At 35.7% G+C, this 20,758-nt stretch overlaps 1 protein-coding gene across 17 annotated transcripts in view; it reads left to right on the forward strand.

Moving 5' to 3' along the window:
- Positions 1 to 20,544, forward strand: part of LOC138175870 (semaphorin-3A) — a 666,319-nt gene extending 645,775 nt beyond the window's left edge. For all 17 annotated transcript variants that reach the window (XM_069106486.1, XM_069106490.1, XM_069106487.1 and 14 more), the window contains 2 exons: positions 16,386 to 16,528; positions 17,119 to 20,544. In XM_069106486.1, coding sequence (XP_068962587.1) covers positions 16,386 to 16,528; positions 17,119 to 17,574 — 599 coding nt within the window. In that variant the 3' untranslated portion in view covers positions 17,575 to 20,544. The remainder of the gene's footprint in view (positions 1 to 16,385; positions 16,529 to 17,118) is intronic.
- Positions 20,545 to 20,758: the final 214 nt, after the last annotated feature.

The following is a 20,758-nucleotide window of genomic DNA, read 5'->3' on the forward strand; positions in this document are numbered from 1 at the left end:
CAAAGATATAATATAATGCTGGAATGGACCTTGGAAATCATCTTATTCAACCCCTTTCATTTTATAGTTAAGCAAACTGATGATGAAAGAGATTAAGTGACTTACCCAAGGTGATGCGTCTAGTGAGTGGACAAGACCAGACTAGAACTCACTACAAAGCCACTCTTTCCACTCTGCCAAGATGATGAATGATAATTTCAGAAGAGATTCTATAACCTTTCTTTTAATCGAGTGGTAACAGTGATGTCATCAGGAAGCTATTACTCTTGCCTAACCTAAATTTTCCATTTCATAGCCATTATTGTTTTTAATAGAGGCTAAAAACTAATGTATTCTCTAGATCCTCATCTGTAAAACAGAGTATTTAAAATAAATATTCTCTAAGGCCCTTTCCAGGTCCAAATTCTTCAAGTACCAGTGATCATGTGTTGCTATTTTCAGCAACCTCAATAAAATTTAAAATGTCATTAAATTGATCCAGGCTATATTAAACCCAAATCATTTATTAACTGGGTATTATATGGAAAGCAACATGCTAAGTGCTTAAAACAGACACAGAGCATTCATCTGACAACATTTATTAAGAAGCTCCTATGTGCAATGTGCAGTATAATAAGCAGGGTTGGAAGAGCTAGAAAGATAGATAAAATACAATTCCTGGCTTCATGAAGTTTATAACCTAGTAAAGCTGCTAAGACATGTGCACAGATCAAATACAAGCCAGTACTAAGTTAATAGGGGGAGCAGAAATGCTACAAGATTAAGTGAGGTAAGAGAAACCTACTTCTACTGTAACCATTTCTGATTGAAGCTTGTTTGCTTTGTTAATCAGATACTGCCTATTCAGACATAATGCCATTAAAATAGTAAGTGTATTTTGCACTCATTTCCTCTAACCCATTAAGTATGCCTGATTGGTATCACTAGAAAATAATATTACAATAAAAACCAAAGATAAACCAGAAGATCTGGGTTCCAGGCTGTTTTAAAAATTTACTAGCTGTGTGATTATAGAGATAATGGGGAACCACTGGTTCCCCTTAAATAGGAAATGTTAAACCTTTGTTTTGGGGAAATTGCCTGCCTTTGGCATTCAGGAGAGACTTGAAAGAGGATTGGTTAGAAGGCTGTTGAAATAACCTAAGAGAAAGATAATGAGGGTTTGAACTTATGTTGGATTTTGTTAGCAGAGAAAAGGTGATATATGAGAGATATTGGGAAAGTAGAAGCAACCAAAATTGGCAACAGATACTGTACAACAGGTGAGTGACGGTGGGGAATCAAGGTATATACCATGGTTGTAGGCCTGGGTGACAAGGAGGGTGGTGGGTAGTATCCACAATAATGATAGGGAAGTTGGAGGGATAATAATCTAATTTATACATGACTTTGAACTGTTTACAGAGGGAGTTGCTGATTTAGAGCTAAAGTTTAGGAAAGAGGCTTGGGTTAGCTAGAAAATATAGACATCATCTGTACAAAGTTGATACTTGAACCACTGAAAGCTGATGAGATTACCATGAAAAGTATCATAGAAGAAGGCCTAAACACAGAATCTTAAAGGATTCCCACAGTTAGTGGGCATGGCAAGGATATAGAATCAGCTAATGAGATTGAGAAAGTAGTTATACAGATAGGAGGAGAACCAGTAGAGAGCCTAAGGCGGAGTTATTATCCAGAAGCGAAGGTAATAAAGGGTGCCAAATGCTGCTGAGAAATAAAAAAAAAGAAAAAAGAATCTGGACTTGGAAAAGACCATTAGAATATAATAATAGGTTTAGAAGCCAAATTGCACTCTCAATTTTGTAGATTAAGTATGATGCAAAGTACTTGGCTGAGAGAATGGGGATTGGGGGGGGGGTGTTATAGGCAACTAGAAGAGAGTAGGATAATGATTCAATTAGGGAGGAACAAAATGGCTCACTTGTCCTAATGAGGACCAATTTGTTATTAAATAAAATAAATTTCTAATAGATTCAGTCAATATGGCTTCTTGGTTTTCTCCAGCTTTGTTTAAAAGAATGTGAAATAAGGGGAAAGGGGGTCAGTAGCTAAGAGAATAGTGTAGTACTGAGTTGTTTTAAGGGAATGGATGCCACAGAGAGGACAAAGAATAAAGGTATTAGTTTTTAAACTTAAGGAAAGATGATGATAAAAGGTTGTGATTAGATAAAGGAATTTTCAGGTTCTTAAAAAAGAAAAAGATTTTGATTGGATCAAAGCTATAATCTTCTCTTTGTGAAGCTGAAGTGTCTTAAGTAGACTGCCTGAAGTAAATTGAGAAAAGTAAGAAGTTAGGGTATATGGAGGAATATTGATATGTCGATGTTCCCTAGTAAGAAGTCGGGGGGGGAGTGGGGGGGGGGGGGGGGGGGAGAGGTGGTAGGGGGTGGGAAGAGAGGACTGGGAGTTTAGGTTTATAACCCGAAGAGAGAAAAAGGAGAATATTGTGGAGGAGGTCAGTACATAACTACCAAGATCCAAACTGGGCAAACATTTGGATATTATGAAACATGATGAAGAAGTTGCTAAGTAAAAGTGGTCAAGGGAGAAGTGGCAATGAAAAGCAAGGATTAGTCTGACCAGTAAATTGGGGGTTATGAGAAGAGTAACTAGTACTTGAAGGATGCTAGGGGAGAGGGCTTCCCACTAGGGGTTCCTGCTCAAGATTCATATGGAACCCCAATTAATCCTAGAGGTGCCCTGACCATGAAGACAAGGTATCAGACTTTTATCTTGACCCCAGACCATAACTCAGTAGAAAATCTCCAAAATAAAACTTGATAAAACTCAATTCAAAAGGAACTGAGAGAGTCCCTTCTAGAAAACTACTTAATATACAACATAGATATCAGGTATAGAACAGTTATGTGTCACCTCTACCAGAGAAAAAAAGCTTAAAACATAAAAGACTGATCAGCACATATTAACAGATACATAAAATATAAAACAATAATCCATTACATTTGTACAATCTTTATATTCATGGAAGGTTAGAAAAAAAACAACTTTGCAAGACTTTACAGGTGATATTTCACTTTTACCTTGGATCTGCACTGTTTAATCAACTCACAAATTCCAAATCTTCTGACTATGCAGCAGTGATTCTTTAGTCCCTTGTGGTTCTGATATTACCCCTTTGGTGGTCATTTTCTCTAAGAATAAATGTAGTTGAAAAAACCACTACTACTAGGCAGCGAGCACTGTGAAGAACTCTTATACTGTCAAATTCATAAGATAATTGATAAGTTAAAAAAAACTCATTATTGATGGTCACAAATCATTTTTTTGGAAAGGAAGCCTAAAACATAAGATGCAACCTGAGATTTGAAATCTACTCTCAAATTGCCATAAGCAAGGACAGGTTCACACTGTCAGATGAATGTGACCATCATTGACTCTAGGGGTAAGGGAGAGACTGAACTTTCCCCTTCCTCCCCATTGGAAGTCCAAGACTTGGAATCCAATTCAAATCTATATACTTAAAAAAAAAAAAGAAAAAGGTGACTCTCTTATAGCCCTCTGAGGGGTCACTCTTCTTGATTTAGTCAACTCTTAACTTGAACACAACCTCTCAAAATCAGGGAACAAGAAGGAGTTTCTGTGTTATTCCAAAGCACATATCTTTCAGCAGTTGACACAAGGGTGGGGAACCTGTGACTTTGAAGCCACATGTGGCCTTCTAGGTTATTGGGTGTGGCCTTTTGATTGAATCCAAGTTTAATAGAACAAATCCTTTTTATTAAGGGGATTTGTTTGTGAAGTTTGGATTCAGTTAAAAGGTTCCACTTGAGGACCTAGAGGGCCATGTGTAGCCTTAAGGCCACAGGTTCCCCACTCCTAGACTAGAACCTGAGTTCAAACATGGTCCCAGATACATATTAACTGTGTGACAGTAGTCACTTAAACTCTGCCTCAGTTTCTTATAAAATGAGAATGATAATAACTTAACCTACCTTTTAAGGTTGTTGTGAGGATCAAATGAGATAACTTTTGTAAAACACTTAGCACATAGTAAATGCTATACAAATGTTAACCACTGTTGTTATTATTTTAGCATGTTTCTGGCAAGAAGAGGTCAAAAGCACATAACTAGTTGCATTGGAGAAGTCCCAGTAAATCAGATGATATCCCTTTTACAGAGGTAAAAGGGGCAAAATAGTATTTTTCCCCCATGAAGTTCATATGAAGTAAATACTCTGAAAGTCTAAGTTCATTATGCAGGATAGCTCAAAAGTCATAGGACAGTTAGTTCTAAGCTATTGAATCATAAAAGTACACTAAGACTTTTGGGACATCCTATATAAATGTGAACTATTATAATTATTTTTAATATCATTACTGATGCTGCTACTGGACATACAAATACAAGTAAATGAAATGAAGTCCCTGATGGGGGAAGACAACGTGTAAAAGGAAGTTGAGAAAGGTTAGGGCTGGGAGGATAGATATTCAGGCAAGGGGATGGTAATGAAATCCAAGGAATAAAAGCGTAAGTGGTTTGTGCCTTTCCTCAAAATGGAGGTTTTGGTAGGAACTCACCAATGGGAGAAGGACACTCTCAAGGCAAGTAAAGCATGGAGCGAAGTCTAGAGACTCCTTCCATTTGTGATACTTGTGGCAACCTATGACTTGTAAAGAGTTGTGGAAAAGGAGGAAATGATAATAAGATAAGTAGATCTTATCTTATTAGTAGCTAAGTAAGATCTAGAAAGTTATTATACTGCTTATTATACTACTTATATAGTAGTGCCTGATGACATTCAACCTCCTCCTTTTTCATCAGGGAGAACTAGGCCAAGAGGAAAATAACGTATATAAAGAGAAATAACATGATTTCCCCACTCTATAAAAGCCTTCCACTCAACTTATTCCACTATTGCACTTAGCCACTTAGGTATTCATTTATAGTAACTCAGTCTTCCCATACTCTCAGCAGTACCTCCTTGCCCCTGTTGGCCTAAGTTACAGCTTATCGCAAAGATGCCGAATAATGAAGGAAGAGAAATGTATAGTGGGAGAGCAAAGATGCTGGTAGAGTGATGGTAATGACCGATAACATGTGGAACTAGTACACAAGATCTGTGAGGAGGAAAAGAATTTTGATGAGAGCTTTAAAGAGTGATAGAGACAAAATCTGACATAATGGAGAGTGCATTTTAGTCAAGTGGGGTGTCAAATGTAATGCCTTGGAGGCAGAAGTAGATGAAGCATGTAAAAGCAATAGCAAGTATAACCATCTGGTTTAAAATAGAAACCAAGTTTGAGGGTGATTTTCCCCCTTTATTCTTAATTAGGCACAAAAATGACAAAATGAAGTACTTTTCAACTATCTTAAAACTAAGGAGAACATTCATATCTGGCCACACCAGGCCTGACCCTTAAAGAGGAGTGAAAGTCTTTGGAATGGATAATGTCAATATTTGGAAATCCAATGGGCAAAGGACCAGAGCCCAACCCAGTTAAATCATATATGTTCCCTTGCTAATGTCACTTACTTCTCATGTTGAATAAAGTCTGTGTGTTCAAATCGAGACATATAAAAGACATGAGACATTTTCAAAGAAAACTGCTAAGAAATGTGAAGCCAAATTACACACTACAGGAAATTCAGTTCCAGCTGCAATGGTAAACTCATTTAATAACACACCATGTTGTCAATGTAGTGAAGTTTTAGCAATGTTGTAACATGAAAGAAATTAGAATCAAGATGAAATTGAGCCTCCATTCATTTGGGTTGGCTTTTCCTTAACAGCCTCTAATAATAGTCTTCTCAATAATTTCCACAGCATAACTCACCTAAAATATAACTCACACTATGGTTTCTAAAGGACAGTGTAGTATAATGAAATGTCAAATTAATCTGAAGTCACAGATTCTGGGTTCAGATTCTGTCCTTCTCTACTACATGGTGTTGGAATAATCACCTCTCTGGACCTCAGTCTCCTCATCTGAAAAATGAAATTTGGATTAGAGCCTCAGGGTAGCCTATAAATTCTATCATCCTATGAAGTATTACTAAATGAGTTTACCATGGCAGCTGAAACTGAATTTCCTGCTGTGTATAACTTGGCTTCACATTTCTTCGCAGTTTTCTCTGAAAATATTTCATCTTTTATATGTCTTAGCTCAAGCACATAAACTGTATTCAGTATTTAAATGACACTAGCAAGGCATTATACTGTTTGGTCAGGCTGGACTCCAGGCCTGTGCTTCTTTGATTTCCAAATCCTAACATTACCTATTCCTAAAACAGATCTGACCATGTCACACATACCCTACCCCCCCCCCCAACAAAATAAAACAAACAAAAAGCCTTCAGTGCTTCTCCATTGCCTGAAGGATAAACTACAAACCCTTCAATCTAATATTTAAAGTCCTCATCAATCTAGTTCCCATCTGCTTTTCTGGTTTTATTTTTTTCCTTTTCACACATTCACCATTCTGATCAAACTGTTCTTTTAGCTCTCCCACATTCGTGACTTTTAATCATCTACATCCCTAACCCTTTACAGATGATTCCCTTTGTCTAGAAGATGCTCACTCCTCACCTCCGCCTTATAGAATCCCAGGATTCCTCCAATGCACAACCAAGGTGCTACCTCCTAGATGAAACCTTTCTAGATTTTCCCAGTTATTAACACTTGCTCCTTCTTGAAATGCTTTGTGCACGTGTTGGATCTTTCAGGTAGAATACAAGCTCTTTGCATCCCAAGAACTAAGCTGGGTGTCTTTACATGAAAGGCCTTAGTAAAGGTTCATTAAATTAAATAATTATGTTATGCCATCGGGAAAAAAAAGGGGGAGTATTGTGGTTTTCTAGCTTATCTTGAAGCTATATGATATGGTGAATAGAGAGGTGGCCAGAAAGACTTGGGTTCAAATTCTGCCTGTATCATATACTAGCCTTATGACTTTGTGACACTGGGTAAACCATTAAACTCAGTATGTTAGGCAGCTCTAAGGATATAAATTGCAGAGAAAATGCTAAGCTGCATTAGTAGAGGGAGTTTCTTCACCCTGGGGTTCTATATACCCAATTACCAATTTATTATCTAAACCATAGGTCAGTACATACCCCTCTCATCTCTTAGGGTTCCCTGCCACTGCTCCTAATTCAGATTTCCAGAAGTGTACACTATCACTGTAGAGATACCACCATGGACTGAGCCAGCCACATGATATGGACCAGTGACGCATCAGTGGGTTGGCTCCCTTCAACCTGGTTTGGTGCATCTGCCATGCCAGTTTTACTAGGGTGTGACCATTGTGCATGCTACAGCTTCTTATTTTATCCCCAATATCATAATGTCATTGGTCCTTTTTGAAAACAAAGGATGAACAATTCATTAACACAGACCAGAAGAAATTACTTTTTTCTTTAAAACAACTTTCAATAAATCCCAGAATTCTGCTGCCTTGAAGCAATTTTCTGTCAGTTCCAGAATTCTGCCTGAAAGAGACTGTATGTAAGAGAGTATCATGTTTGGTCACCATGATTCCAACCTTAAATATTTCTAAATTCTCCATAGTAAATCTTCTAATGGACTTATTTAATACAAATTCATCTCAATACTTCTATAAACTGTTTATATTTTTATCCCATACATACTTCTGAGAATAACCAGTAACAGCAATTTACTACCTGTTGTATATATTAAGAATATATCTATTACATCCATTCTATATAAAAAAAATTGATAGGCACCACAGCTTATAAAAGGAAGTGAGGTCAGTGTATACTTTGGTGATTCTATTTCTTAAATATTTTTTGGGTCCTTACTCATCACAAGAGCTTTCAAGACTTGGTTAAAATGTTTCCCCCTACTCCCCAATGATTTTATGCCATTTTGCCTTCTGAAAGCCAATAACTGCACCTAAACTAGCACATTATTCACATCAGTATGCTTAATATGAGCACAGTGGAATTTTTTAAAATGCTAATAAGCCTGTTAATAAGGCACCATTTTATTCAAATGCGAGGTGATATTTTCATTATTGTTTTTGGAGAGGTTCTGTTTTCAGCTAATGGGTGTTTCCTATCTCTTGTCATATCTCTTGGGGAAAAAGTAAATTAAACATTAAATTTGTGTTTCTTGACTTTTTTTGGAGAATAATGTTCCAATGATAATTCTTCTCTGGCACATAGATTATTCCTGCTTTCCTGAGTAATGTATTTTCTGCAAAATGGCAAAAATAAAATAGGCCAGATGTTTAAAAAAATCAAGTAAATATTATAGTAAGTATCTTCTTTTTTGAGCAATTGAAATTGCAGCTTTAGTCCTGCGCTAAAAGGCAATGTTGCCATTGGTTTTCAAAGGATGTCAAGGTTAGCAGATCTTGTTTTTAATATTGCTAATTCAAACTGGCTTCATGAATGATCTTTGAAAAAATCATTTAATTTCACCATCTATGCTATGGTATCATTATGTACAGACTTTGTTATATATAGTGACAAATAATCAGAAAATAGATAATAATGAGCCCTCATACATTTGTTTACATATTAAAATGACAGATTCATAGAGTGTATCATTATTATTATTAAAGTCCAAATGTGACTATTTGTTAAACTACAAGTAGCCAATTTAGTAACTATAACATGATATATGGAATCTTACCAAGCAAGCACATGGAAAGTAAAAATCTTACTTTGAACCTTAAAATGTAATCAATATAATATAAAAGTGAAGTTATTGAGTTAATAAACTATTGAGAGGCATCATGACACAGTGGATATATTGCCCCTTGGAGCCAAGAACACTTGGTTTCAAATGCTGCCTCTGACAAGAACTGGCATTATGATCCTAGGAAAACCACAACTTCATAGTGCTTGCTTACATGACTCCTTAAGACTACAAGTTCCAGGGAAGATACCTTCATCGGCAAAGGGAATTATCTGGGAGCTACATGTACTAATAGATTATTTTAAAATATTATTAAACGAAAGCATAAATTTATAAAAGAAGGTTTTATTCATTTAATTTTGGTTTAGATGAAATTTTTGTCACAACCAAATTTAATTTTGGTACATACCAGTTCACTGGTGTTGAGAACTTCCAAAGTGGAAACCAGTTCTATCAGTATAGATATGCAACTAAATTAATCCATTCACAGTCTTAAGAGAATTGCCTGAGGTTTTGCAAGCTTAAGTTTCCTTTCTAGGATAAAACAGCCAGTATGCTTTTGAGTCTGGACTTGAATCAAGCTATTCCTTAATCCAAGGCTGGCTTTCAACCCACTATGCTATGCTATCTAATGAGAAGCTACTAATTTCAATTGTGTAAATGTTCCTTAGCATTTCTACCTTGATAAAGCAGGTCACATCTCCAAAACTGTAATCAAATTAGCTAGATTTCAGTTAGCTAAATATTTATATTGGACAGTAATATAGATAGGTATTTATAGATATATCTATGTATAGAATTAGTTTACTATGCACTACAGAATTTAAATACATCATATCAGTGATTATGGAAATGACTATTAAGCTCCATCAGGATGAAAATGATAGATGTGCCTTTTCTATAGCAAGGTATTTTCTTTCCTTTTTTTTTTTAAAGCAATTGGTGTTAAGTAACTTGCTCAAGGTTACACGGCCAGTTATTTCTGGGTGTGGTGCTAAGTATCTGAGCCTGGATTCGATCTCCAGGTCGTCCTGACACTGAGGCCGGTGCTCTTACTCGCAGAGCCACCTGGCTGCCCCTAAATAATTGGGGTTAAGTAACTTGCTCAAGGTTACACGGCCAGGTGTTTCTGGGTGGGTGCTAAGTGTCTGAGCCCGGATTTGATCCCCAGGTCATCCCGACACTGGTGCCGGTGCTCTTCCTTGCTGTGCTACCTGGCTGCTCCGATAGCAAGGTATTTTCTATGGAATAAAAATAGCATTCACCCCTATTTCCATAGCATACGGAAATGCTATGGAAAACTATGACTAGTGTCATAGATTTAGAGATAGAAAGGACCTCAGAGACCATCTAGTGTGACCTTCTCCTTACAAATGAGGCAACAGAGGTTGGAGGATGAAAAGAAACAGGGAGAGACAGAGAGGTTTCAGACTTAGATGCTATGACTTAAAATCCATCCCTTTCTGTGAACCACATTCCTCTACTCCATTTATTATTTTTTAAAGCCTGGAATCCATTAGATAAAAACAAAGCAACTAAGTCATTTACTTGTCTTAATATGTATAGGCTATCTGATATTAGATTACCAAGTAAAGATAATAATTCTACCCATACTTCACAGGAGATTTTTAAGTTTTCGGTTCATCTTTTATCTACACTTCACAGTATTATGAGGATCAAAGGAGACAATGGATAAGAAGCACTTTACAATGTCCTATATAAAGGCCAATTACTAATATATGGACAAAATTTATGTGTGCATGTATATACACATATTTGTGCATATATGAAGGCCTAGTCTTTAAATTCTTTCAAGTAAGGTACTCTTTATCTATATATCCTTAGCGCCTACCACAGTACTTAATGAATCTTTACTGAATTAAGGCATTACATAATTACTTTGTACCCTAAAATTAAACGTATTATTATAACAGTCAATAATTGGCTTGTTAATTCATTTCAGGAAGTATTTAGTAAGCAGCTACTGTATACACAGAACAATGTTAGACCCTGTGAATGCAAAGACATGACAAGAACATGTTCTCAATTAGGTTTTTTTTCCCTAGAAGACATATATGACTGCATAATGGAAAGGAAAAGGAGATTAGTCCTTAGGTGAAGTCCAGGTCTATGATAATTTCTCTTTTAGCTGTGGAGGTCAGGAAAACTTTCATGGGAGACTGGAATGTGATACTGAAATGTGATATTGAAGCTTGATGGAAGGAACTTCAAATAGAATCTGTGCATGGGCAATTGGGTTTCAGTATCATTATGAAAAAAAAGACTGTTGTGTCATTGGACAGTTGAATCTACTTGCTAAATGATTGAGCTAATATGATTAAACAGTCTGCAGATATTTGACAGAATGAGGCTTCCATTTTATTCACTTTATACTTCATGTCTATATCTAATTTTCCAAAACTAAAAAGGCAAGGTCTCCAAAAATGAAACCAAAGGTTAAAATTCCCATGAAAGATGCTGCATTAAATAACTACGTTAAATAATTGTCATTCTCCTCCGTGTGATGGCTGATCACTTGAAATTAGTGCACTATTAATATTGCAATTCCTAGAAACATTTATAAGGTTAAGATAAAAAATAAGTTGAAATCTGATGCCTTCTGTTTCTGTGGTATTGGAGGAGAATCAAATGCTAAATACATCCTTTAGCAATGTGATATATCTAACAGAATGATGGATATCATGAATCTTTGTTGTTACAAAAGGAAGCAATTTATTTAACTTTCTCCCATTTTTTCTGGTTTATTAGCCTCATTTCATTTCCATAAATTATTCTACTACAAGAGGAAATGATTAATTGAAGATTGCTTCCTCAAAAACATTATTTCTTTTCATTAACAGCTGCAACATATTGCAACATTGTGTTCTCCAAACATACTGTAGTTATTTAAAGAGAAACCTAATGTTTTCTTGCTCTCAAACATTTTGCTGTAACTATTCTGATTGCAGAACCCATGAGGAATCATTATGCCAATTTTAAAACTACACCCTCTTGTCTATTGGTATAATTTTCATCATAAAAGTTTGCATCCAAAACCAATTTCTTCTGAGTGTGAAATGTATTTCTCAATGGATGACTGAGAGGGGTTGTGGAATTTCCTTCCTTAGAAATCTTTACAAATTGGGCAACTGCCCAGTGGCCAGGAGATGGTTTAATGCTACTCTTTCCTAGAGACAGGAAAATAGATTTAAATAATAGCTCAAGATCCTTTCTATCATCAATTCCATGCTGTATACCTAGGAAGTATTTCTGAGATTATGTAGAATGAGAGATCACTAGTTATCTACCATGACTCAATCATTTGGCTAGTTACTATCCCCACACACATAGACACTCACTTATCAGGGCATTATTTTGGAACTGTATAGATATAACCTAAGTAAGAGTTAACCAACCGATCTTGTTTGAAACTCTCAAGAAAATGTGCTTAGTGGATATTTGCTGAAAATCTATTGCATATCAGGTCATTTATTTCTAAGGTGGCATATGTGGCAAAACAGTAACATCACAGGGATATTACATGGACTCAAAATACATACTAGCTCTGTTACCCTGGGCAAGTCACTTAAATTCTTAGTCATCCAGGTATCTAATCATTGAGTGAAGATGCTGACCTCCATATTAGCTGTGTGACCCTGGGCAAATCACTTAATCCTGCTTGCCTCAGTTTCCCCATTTGTATAATGTGCTAGAGAAGGAAATGGCAAACCACTCCAGTATCTTTGCTGAGAAAACCCTAAATGGGGTCACAAAGAATCGGATACAATTGAAAATAACTGAACTAACAAATTGGTAAAGCTTTTCCTCATATGGGAGTTGCCTAGATCAAAAAAATCACAGCTCATTAATTGTACTGTGTGATAGTAAGGGGTGCTGTATCTCACCATTTCCAGACACTGAGGCTCATGTAGCTTCTGACTAATGCAGCCTAAACTAGCAGATAGCTTTTCTGGCTCTTCCAAGTCTGCTGCTACCCTTCTGCAGTGATGGTGGAAAACATGCTAAGAAAGGCAAAAGGAGTGCTAAGAATCACAAAGTGTTCAGACCATCTACAAATGTTAATTTAGTTGTTGGCATTCAATGTGAGATCATTGTCCAGCAATCAAGGAAAAAATACATTTACTGAGGAACCAAACCACCTTCAAAATAATAAAGTTGCTATAAAGGAAATTAGAATATCTTCCCTTTTTGGAATGCCTTCCATCTACTCTGGCTGTTTTTTGTATGTACACAGTTCTTTACATTTCCTCCATTTGAATACAAATTCCTTGTGGGCTGAGGCTATTTTTTTCCTTTCTTTGTATCCAGAGCATTTAGCAAAATGCCTATCCTATAGTAAGAACTTACTACATGCTTTTTGACTAACTGAATTAGCCAGAAGACTTAAAAGAATTTGTACTAAGTAGAAGGCTAGCTTACAGGTTCTGTTAGAAGGGCAAACAAGAAAGTTGTTATTGTCGGTTTCGTCATGAACTCAAAAGAAACGAGACCTCATCCTGTGGAACGCTTGCTTCTTTTAGTGTAGAATGCTCATAATGAACACAAGCAAACTGAAGATCATGACTATTACAACCTTTACCCTAACTTCTGCAGAAGATTACGTAGTAGGAAAAACGTATAAACAGCCTGACGCGGCTCTGAGCAAGTCAACATTTACTGTAATCTTGCTAACTTTGGCCTAAAGTCGGGAACTGGGACAAATGACACTGTTAGAAGCTATTGGAAAATATGGTGAGGGATCAGGAAATGAAGGAGCTTAAAATACTGTGCACCAAATAATGCAACAACGCAATGAAACTGATTATGACTTAACATGCAGCTCACTTTGTATAGATTACTGACTGGCTAGAGAAATAATCAAAATCTGCCAAATCAAAGGAAAGATTAAGATAAGCGTGTCACTCCTCCTCTAGGCTCCAGGCACCGTCCCCCCACTCCTGGAGCACTCCTTCCTCTGCTCCAACTACTGGCTTCTCTGGTTTCTTTTTGGTCCCAAATAAAAACTCTTCTTTTACTGGAAGCCTTCCCCAACTGTTCTTTATTCTTATGCCTTCCCCCTGTTAATTCTTTCCTTTTTATCCTATGTATAGCTTGTTTATACATATTTGTTTCCACTAGATTGTAAGCTCCTTGAAGGCAGGGACTCTCTTTTTCCTCTTTTTGTATCCCCAGCACTTAGTACAGTACCTGGTACATAGCAGGCACTTAATATATATTTATTGATGGTTGAATGATAAGACAGATGATCTAAACTGACCTGTTATCATTGCAGAAATGGGAAGTAGTTTTTTAGAGAAGTTTAACAAATGCAAAATGGTTACCAATGCAAGAAAATTAGGAGGTCAGAAGCTGCTTTAGCCAGCAAACACTCTTATGTCCTTGCAGGCAAATGAGCTTGGCAGCCATGACCAACACTGGGTTACAGTGAAAACTTATTTGCAAAATTTCAAGGAAGAACTGGAGGGAAGATTAGGAATGGTATTATCTCACACAAGGAATCATTTTGGTCTTATGATAACTGTCCAAGAACTCCCTGGGGACCTAGCCCAAAGGGCTCATTTCTCTTTCTGGTTCTGGCCCCACCTTAGTGCTTTAATCCAGGGAAATCTCCTGAACAACACTTAGGGATAAATCACATCCAGGAAACTCTTCTAACTCCCCAACAGGTATTCAATATATCAGATCCATTGAGCTCTTAGGGTCCTTGTGGAGGCATTGATAGAAAGGCTGGGGTAACATCTTTTGAACTAGAGAATCCTAAGAGCATTTTTAAATAGAACTCCCTGCCCAGATGTTTTAGCGTTCTACCAAAATAGTCACATTGAGAATGACAGCAGAACCACTGCATTTAGACTCCACACTGTATACCTACTGGATAAAGAAATACCAGCAGCATTTAAGATGATGAAGTTGGGAAGAGCAGCTATTCTGGGAATAGAAATGTTGAAAGATGGTGTAACATATATAGTTTTTAAGCAATATGTTTATAGTAATGTTTCATAGGTCTTACTTTTTTCTCATATGTTAGATTTGTAATGTGAAAAATGGGTCAGATAAATACTTATTCAAGGAACTTCACATTTTGAAGAGACAGATTTTTTTTAAAAAAAGCATAGAAGTTGGGGTCAGGGAGAAAAAACAAATTAGGAGCATAGGTTTATTTGAGACTGTAGGTAATTTGACCTGGTACATAGAATGTTAGACTTGGAATTCAAGAGATCTGGGTTTGAATCTCAGCTCAGGTTTTTACCTGCTTTGTAACCCTAAATAACTCACTCAAATTTTTAGAATGTTAGTTTCTGCCTGTGGAAAAATAGGAGTAGTAATACTTGGTAACTTCCTCTCAAAGATGTTGTGAAGAAAGTGCTTTGTGAAACTTAGGGCACTATATAAATGTGAGTACTCTATGAAATATGTTGAAAAGTAAAGTAAAAGATGAAGGATAACGAAGGTGATCTTTTTAGGGAAGCTTTAAACTTGGCACGAGAAGTTTAAATCTGATAAGAACCACAACAGGTAATGATGAGAGATTAACATTGCCAAAATTAGACAAGAAAATATTATTTTATTATTAAGAGCTTGCCTGCAGGGGAGATGGTAAATATTTCTTTCATATTCTACAAAGTCAGCTTGTCTTGCATGTAAAAATATTTTTACTGTTTTTCAGTTAAATTAACCAGGTGCAGATTTTATTGAGTATCCTAATGGAAACAGAATTGTGCAAGATTATAAAAAGAGCCTTTTTCCAAATGAGTTTTACTAAGCATCTCCCCATGTGATACTGTTGATCTCCAATGTGTTTCATTTACCACACTGAAGGAGATTATTTCAAGGGTAAAATAACAGAACCTTTCTTAGGAAACTGGTTTTCCTCTTCCTCTACTTTTATTATGTATTATTTGGGTATCTGTTTTTTTGTCTTTTTTTTCCAATTCACCAATTCCTCAGTATAATAAAAGATGGACTATTGCTAACTAGTTCCAATGGAGATCTGAGTCATATAATAACAGTACCTCTCTTCTGAAGTATCCCTTGTTTGGCCTCCCAACAAACCTATGAAGTATTTAAGGGAAATTGTTATATATTATAAACTTCCTGGCAGCCCCAGACCACCTCTTGTTTAGTAAAGAAAGATGCAACAGAAATAGATTAAATCCCTTCCGGTCACTCAATTCTCCATATCATAATGTACTACATTGAAAGTAATTTTACACATTTCTTTCTTTTTTGTTTTGTTTTGTTTCTTTGTTTTTGCTTTGCTTCTTTGGAGAGGGGAAGGCAGAGCAATTGGGGTTAAGTGACTTGCCCAAGGTCACAGGGCTAGGGTTAAGTGTCTGAGGCCGTATTTGAACTCAGGTCCTCCTGACTCCAGAGCCAGTGCTCTATTCACTGCACCACCTAGCCACCCCGACACATTTATTTCTTTTGGTATATTTAGATAGTTTTATTCTACACAGCATTGTGATGATGAAATGTTACTTTCTAGTAGACTACCTTTCTATGTGCTTCATATAACCCAAACAAAACTGATTTTGTCCTCATGAATAGGAAGCTAAATTTTCAAGTCTTTGCTACTATGTGCTTTACATTCCTGCCATTCTCAATCAGTTTGGAATATCATACAAGCTTGACAATAAAAAGTGATTTTCTGAAGAAGTAAATGCATTTGGAAATTGAGGATCATTTTTTTTTACTTTCCTCCCATTTCATTTCGTTTTTCTTTTTATCAACTGACAGACAACTACAATGGCCACGGGTTTGAAGAAAAAATCATCTATGGAGTAGAAAACAGTAGCACATTTTTGGAGTGCAGCCCCAAGTCTCAACGTGCTCTAGTATACTGGCAATTCCAGAGGCAAAATGAGGAACGGAAAGAAGAGGTACAAGAATATAAAAGATTTTATTCTCCAACACAACTTTTACTACTAAAGTCTTCCTTAATAATTTCCCTTCATTTCCAATAATGGGGAATCTATCTATCTTTTTCCTTTTACCTTTTTGAAAAATTTCAGAATAATCATGTATAGCCTATTTTCAGTCATCAATTAATCAATCAAAAAGCATTTAATAATTTACCATATGAAAAACATTCTGTTTTAGGAAAACAAAATTTTTGATTCCTTTATCTATTATTTTGACTGTAAGAAGTATTATTTGACAAAAAACATTAAACTTTTATATAAGTAATTATAAATATCTAATAACAATAATTTTATAAAATGCAGCTGGGCCTCATATTGAATAAAAATCTCCATTTCTATTGAATGATAATTTCCTTATTTTATTCTATAGAAGTGCTAAATATTGCTGTATACCTTTTCCATTGAGATATAAATTATAATGGTTATACATTTTTCCCTAAATATAAACCAAATTTCTGCTACCATGGTATGCTTTTTCAAAAAATAGAATTTGAAATGCTATAGATGAGATTTTAAATGCCTCCTTTTTCTTTTCTCTCACACATCAGATCAGAGTGGATGACCGTATCATCAAAACTGAACAAGGCCTTTTGTTACGTAGTCTACAGAGGAAAGATTCGGGCATTTATCTCTGTCATGCAGTGGAACATGGCTTCATGCAAACCCTTCTTAAAGTGACCTTAGAAGTCATTGACACAGATCACTTAGAAGAGCTTCTTCATAAAGACGATGATGGTGATAGTTCTAAGACCAAGGATATTTCAAATAGCATGACTCCTAATCAGAAGGTCTGGTATAGAGACTTCATGCAACTCATCAACCATCCCAACCTCAATACAATGGATGAGTTCTGTGAACAAGTTTGGAAAAGGGACCGAAAACAACGTAGACAGAGACCGGGCAATTCTCAGGCAAATAGTAATAAATGGAAACACCTACAAGAAAATAAGAAAGGTAGAAATAGGAGGACCCACGAATTTGAGAGGGCACCCAGGAGTGTTTGAACTGCATTACCTCTGGCAACCTCACTTAAGTAGAAACTTGTTTAGACAGATAACTGGAAAAAATGCAATATACATGAACTTTATCATGGCATTATGTGGATGTTTACAATAGTGGGAAGTCCAACTGATTTCCACCAAGTATAAATTAAGTCCATGACTAACTTTCCTAACAGACTCCTTTCCTAATACCAACATATAATGGAGATTCAAAGATGAACATAGATATTCAATTTAGCTGACAATGTTTCCTACAAAGATTCCATTGTACAGGTTTTGCTTTCTTTGCCTGAGACTTAAAAATGTCATTTGCCATACTGTCCTTTAAAGAAGGAAAACTGACATCAGCAATGCCATTTTTATTGAACTAAGCATTTAAAAAAAACCTGCATGGATTTACAAAGCTGATTAATATTCCAAAATTGGTTGGACAGAAGGTTAATTTTTATCTACCAACAGTCTTGTTTATACATACTGGAAGAGTAAAATGATATCGAATGAAATGGTCTGTGGAAATATGAAAAGCATAAACCACCCATCATCCAGCAAGAAAGTGGAATACACTGATCTACTACTGATGTCTTCTTTCAGCTTTGATCTAAAGATGTATTTTATTAAAACTATAATTTAAATGTACCATGACAAATATGCAGTAAAATTTAGCTCTTTTCTAAACTAGAATAGATCTTTGTCTTACAAATATTGTACTTTCTAATTATTGTTTGAAAATTCCAGTTGTGTGCTGCTTTTTTTCTCATTTGGAAATTTTTTCAGCCAAGTCACAGAGACAGCCCATATATTTTATACGGAATATAGCTTAAATAGTTAATCCCTAAAACCCAAGTACAAAGTATGCCTTAGTTCTCTGTAGAAAGGAAAAGAACAGAAACCTTTCACTCCCACCCCTCCCTAAATGTTACCTTTAATAAACGTAAACTGTGTAATTTCCTGACTGCCACCCTCCAATAGAAACAGCAAGGAATTTGGTAAAAATGTATCATAATAGTTTATTACAGATCAGTGAAGAGCAAATGAGCACGTTACCTAAAAATGTTAACCACTATCTCCAGTTAATTGAACAGAAAAAGTGTTCTTGTCATTCTGTCTATAAAAGTAGAAAATCCACACAAAATAATTCGCATACATCAAAGATTTGTCTCTTAGTTTCAATGGGAGTCAAATGGGAGAGCTATGAAAAGGTGACAATTACGTTCCAAGATCTTACATTCTCAAACAAGGTTATGAAGTGATGGTGCCTAACTCATTCGAGACCCATAATACCAGCAATGCCCAACTACCCATAATTCACATCTCTTGGGGACAATAGTTCCTCTTTAATGAGCATGCCTCTAAATTCAACAGAACTTACTTTTGCACATAACAGAGTTGGAGATATCACCTTTTTTGAAACATGAAAACAGTAATTTCCTAAAATAGCTTTGTAAAAGGGCATCCAGAGTCAAGAGTTTGTTTGCCACATTGTCTTACCATTATTCACTGGGAATTGTTGTGCTTAGGAGTCATCAAACCATCAGCAATAGAAAACTATTTTTGTATAGCATTGCCTTTTCTGGGGGCCTATCCCAAGGCCTTTTACAATTTTTAAGAAGGAGAAAAAATTTGCTAATTAATGAAGTGACATCAGAGTTGTAACTATAGTAGTTTTGGGATTCTAATTAACTTGTCACTGATTTCTCACTTCAGAGTACAGTGAATTTTAAAAGTCCCCATGAGCTGAAATATTTCACAGGTTGAAGCCAAGGTTTCAGTCTTCAGGAATACTTTGAATAATCAGTTTGGTGGCATGTGTTTCAAAAAAGCTAAAAAATAGTTTGAATTCAATTGGAAATCTTTGTTGATTAACATGATGTTGGTATGCCATTTCACAATCAAGATATATTTCTTTATATAAAATCTTATATGAATTACAAACAAAAGAACAAAGAGGGCTTCAGAAAAAAAGACCATTCTAGCATTTTTTCATAAAATATCTCAAATGTACTAAAAAGGTAGTATTGAATTTCAATCTAAATTTGGACATCTTGAAGTTGAAAAGAATGTCTTTGCTATAACAGAAGTATCCAATGTCTTATTAGTCTTCAAAATAGAGGATGTGAAGGACTAAAGATTGTGTGATAACTCCAGGGATGCCCTCCAATTTTGGAGTGCATTTTGATTTCATTATGCTACTATTCAGAAGAAAGGCTACACTTTGATAAAATATTGGCTGGCTTGACTCATTAGTTCTAGGTTTTCTACATATACTGGCAAATAATTCATTTTATAGTCAAAATCTTCTGCCAAAGTATTGAGAGAAGGCAGTCTTCATATGCAAAAAAAAATTAAATTTTCTTTCAATAGCCTTCCATTTGCATATTCATGGATCATTGGAAATGAGATTTGCTTTAAAAGCTCATAGAAACTATGAAGTTCAAAAGAAACATAATAAAACCATAAAGGTAGAGATAATGTGCATCACTGCAGAGCAAAGTTACACCTTCATGACCTGATTGAAGTCAAAGTGTAAAAAAAAAAGTAAAATGCATGTGAACGCACATTTAATGATCATTTTATGTATTATTTAGTGGATTTCAATGATATGTGTTAAATAGTTCAGTTTTTGCTACCTACACATTAGCCAAAAGAGATGTAAATACTTTTGAATAGGAAAGAGGGTACACTGTAAAGTACTGCTATCTATAGGTACTCCATTTCAATATGTTCAACATACTTCTAAAATGCCCAGTTTCACCATTCAGGTGATAAGGTGGTTTATGTGCTATTTAAGGGCAGAAGATGTGTGCCCATTCACTAAGCATGTTCTTTGCCAGGTAGTAAAATGTTCCATCTCTGTATTTATCACTGCATTTCAGATGGGAACTAGAGAACTGGAGACAAAATGTAAATGAAACTGCTGCTGTAAATTATTTCTTTTAGCATGTATTCAGTTGTTAAATACACATTTCTTCAAAATATTGGGATTTGGATGTCTTTACTCTTCCCACCAGCATCTAGTGTGAAAGAAGAAAAGCTGGAAGGGTCTTTGGGATCAAGACTAATGATGCTAGAGAAATCAGCACATTGACTTCCCTCAGCATAGTTATACTTGAGAGATGTGCATTGTGATAATGTGACATATGTGTTTTCTCTTAACTGAAATGGTACTAATTTAAATTCAATATCATAT

The sequence above is a fragment of the Petaurus breviceps genome, unplaced genomic scaffold (assembly GCF_028583685.1).
Source record: "Petaurus breviceps papuanus isolate PSGF00001 unplaced genomic scaffold, PetGlider_PUasm1.0 79, whole genome shotgun sequence".
In the NCBI taxonomy this organism is placed as follows: domain Eukaryota; kingdom Metazoa; phylum Chordata; class Mammalia; order Diprotodontia; family Petauridae; genus Petaurus; species Petaurus breviceps.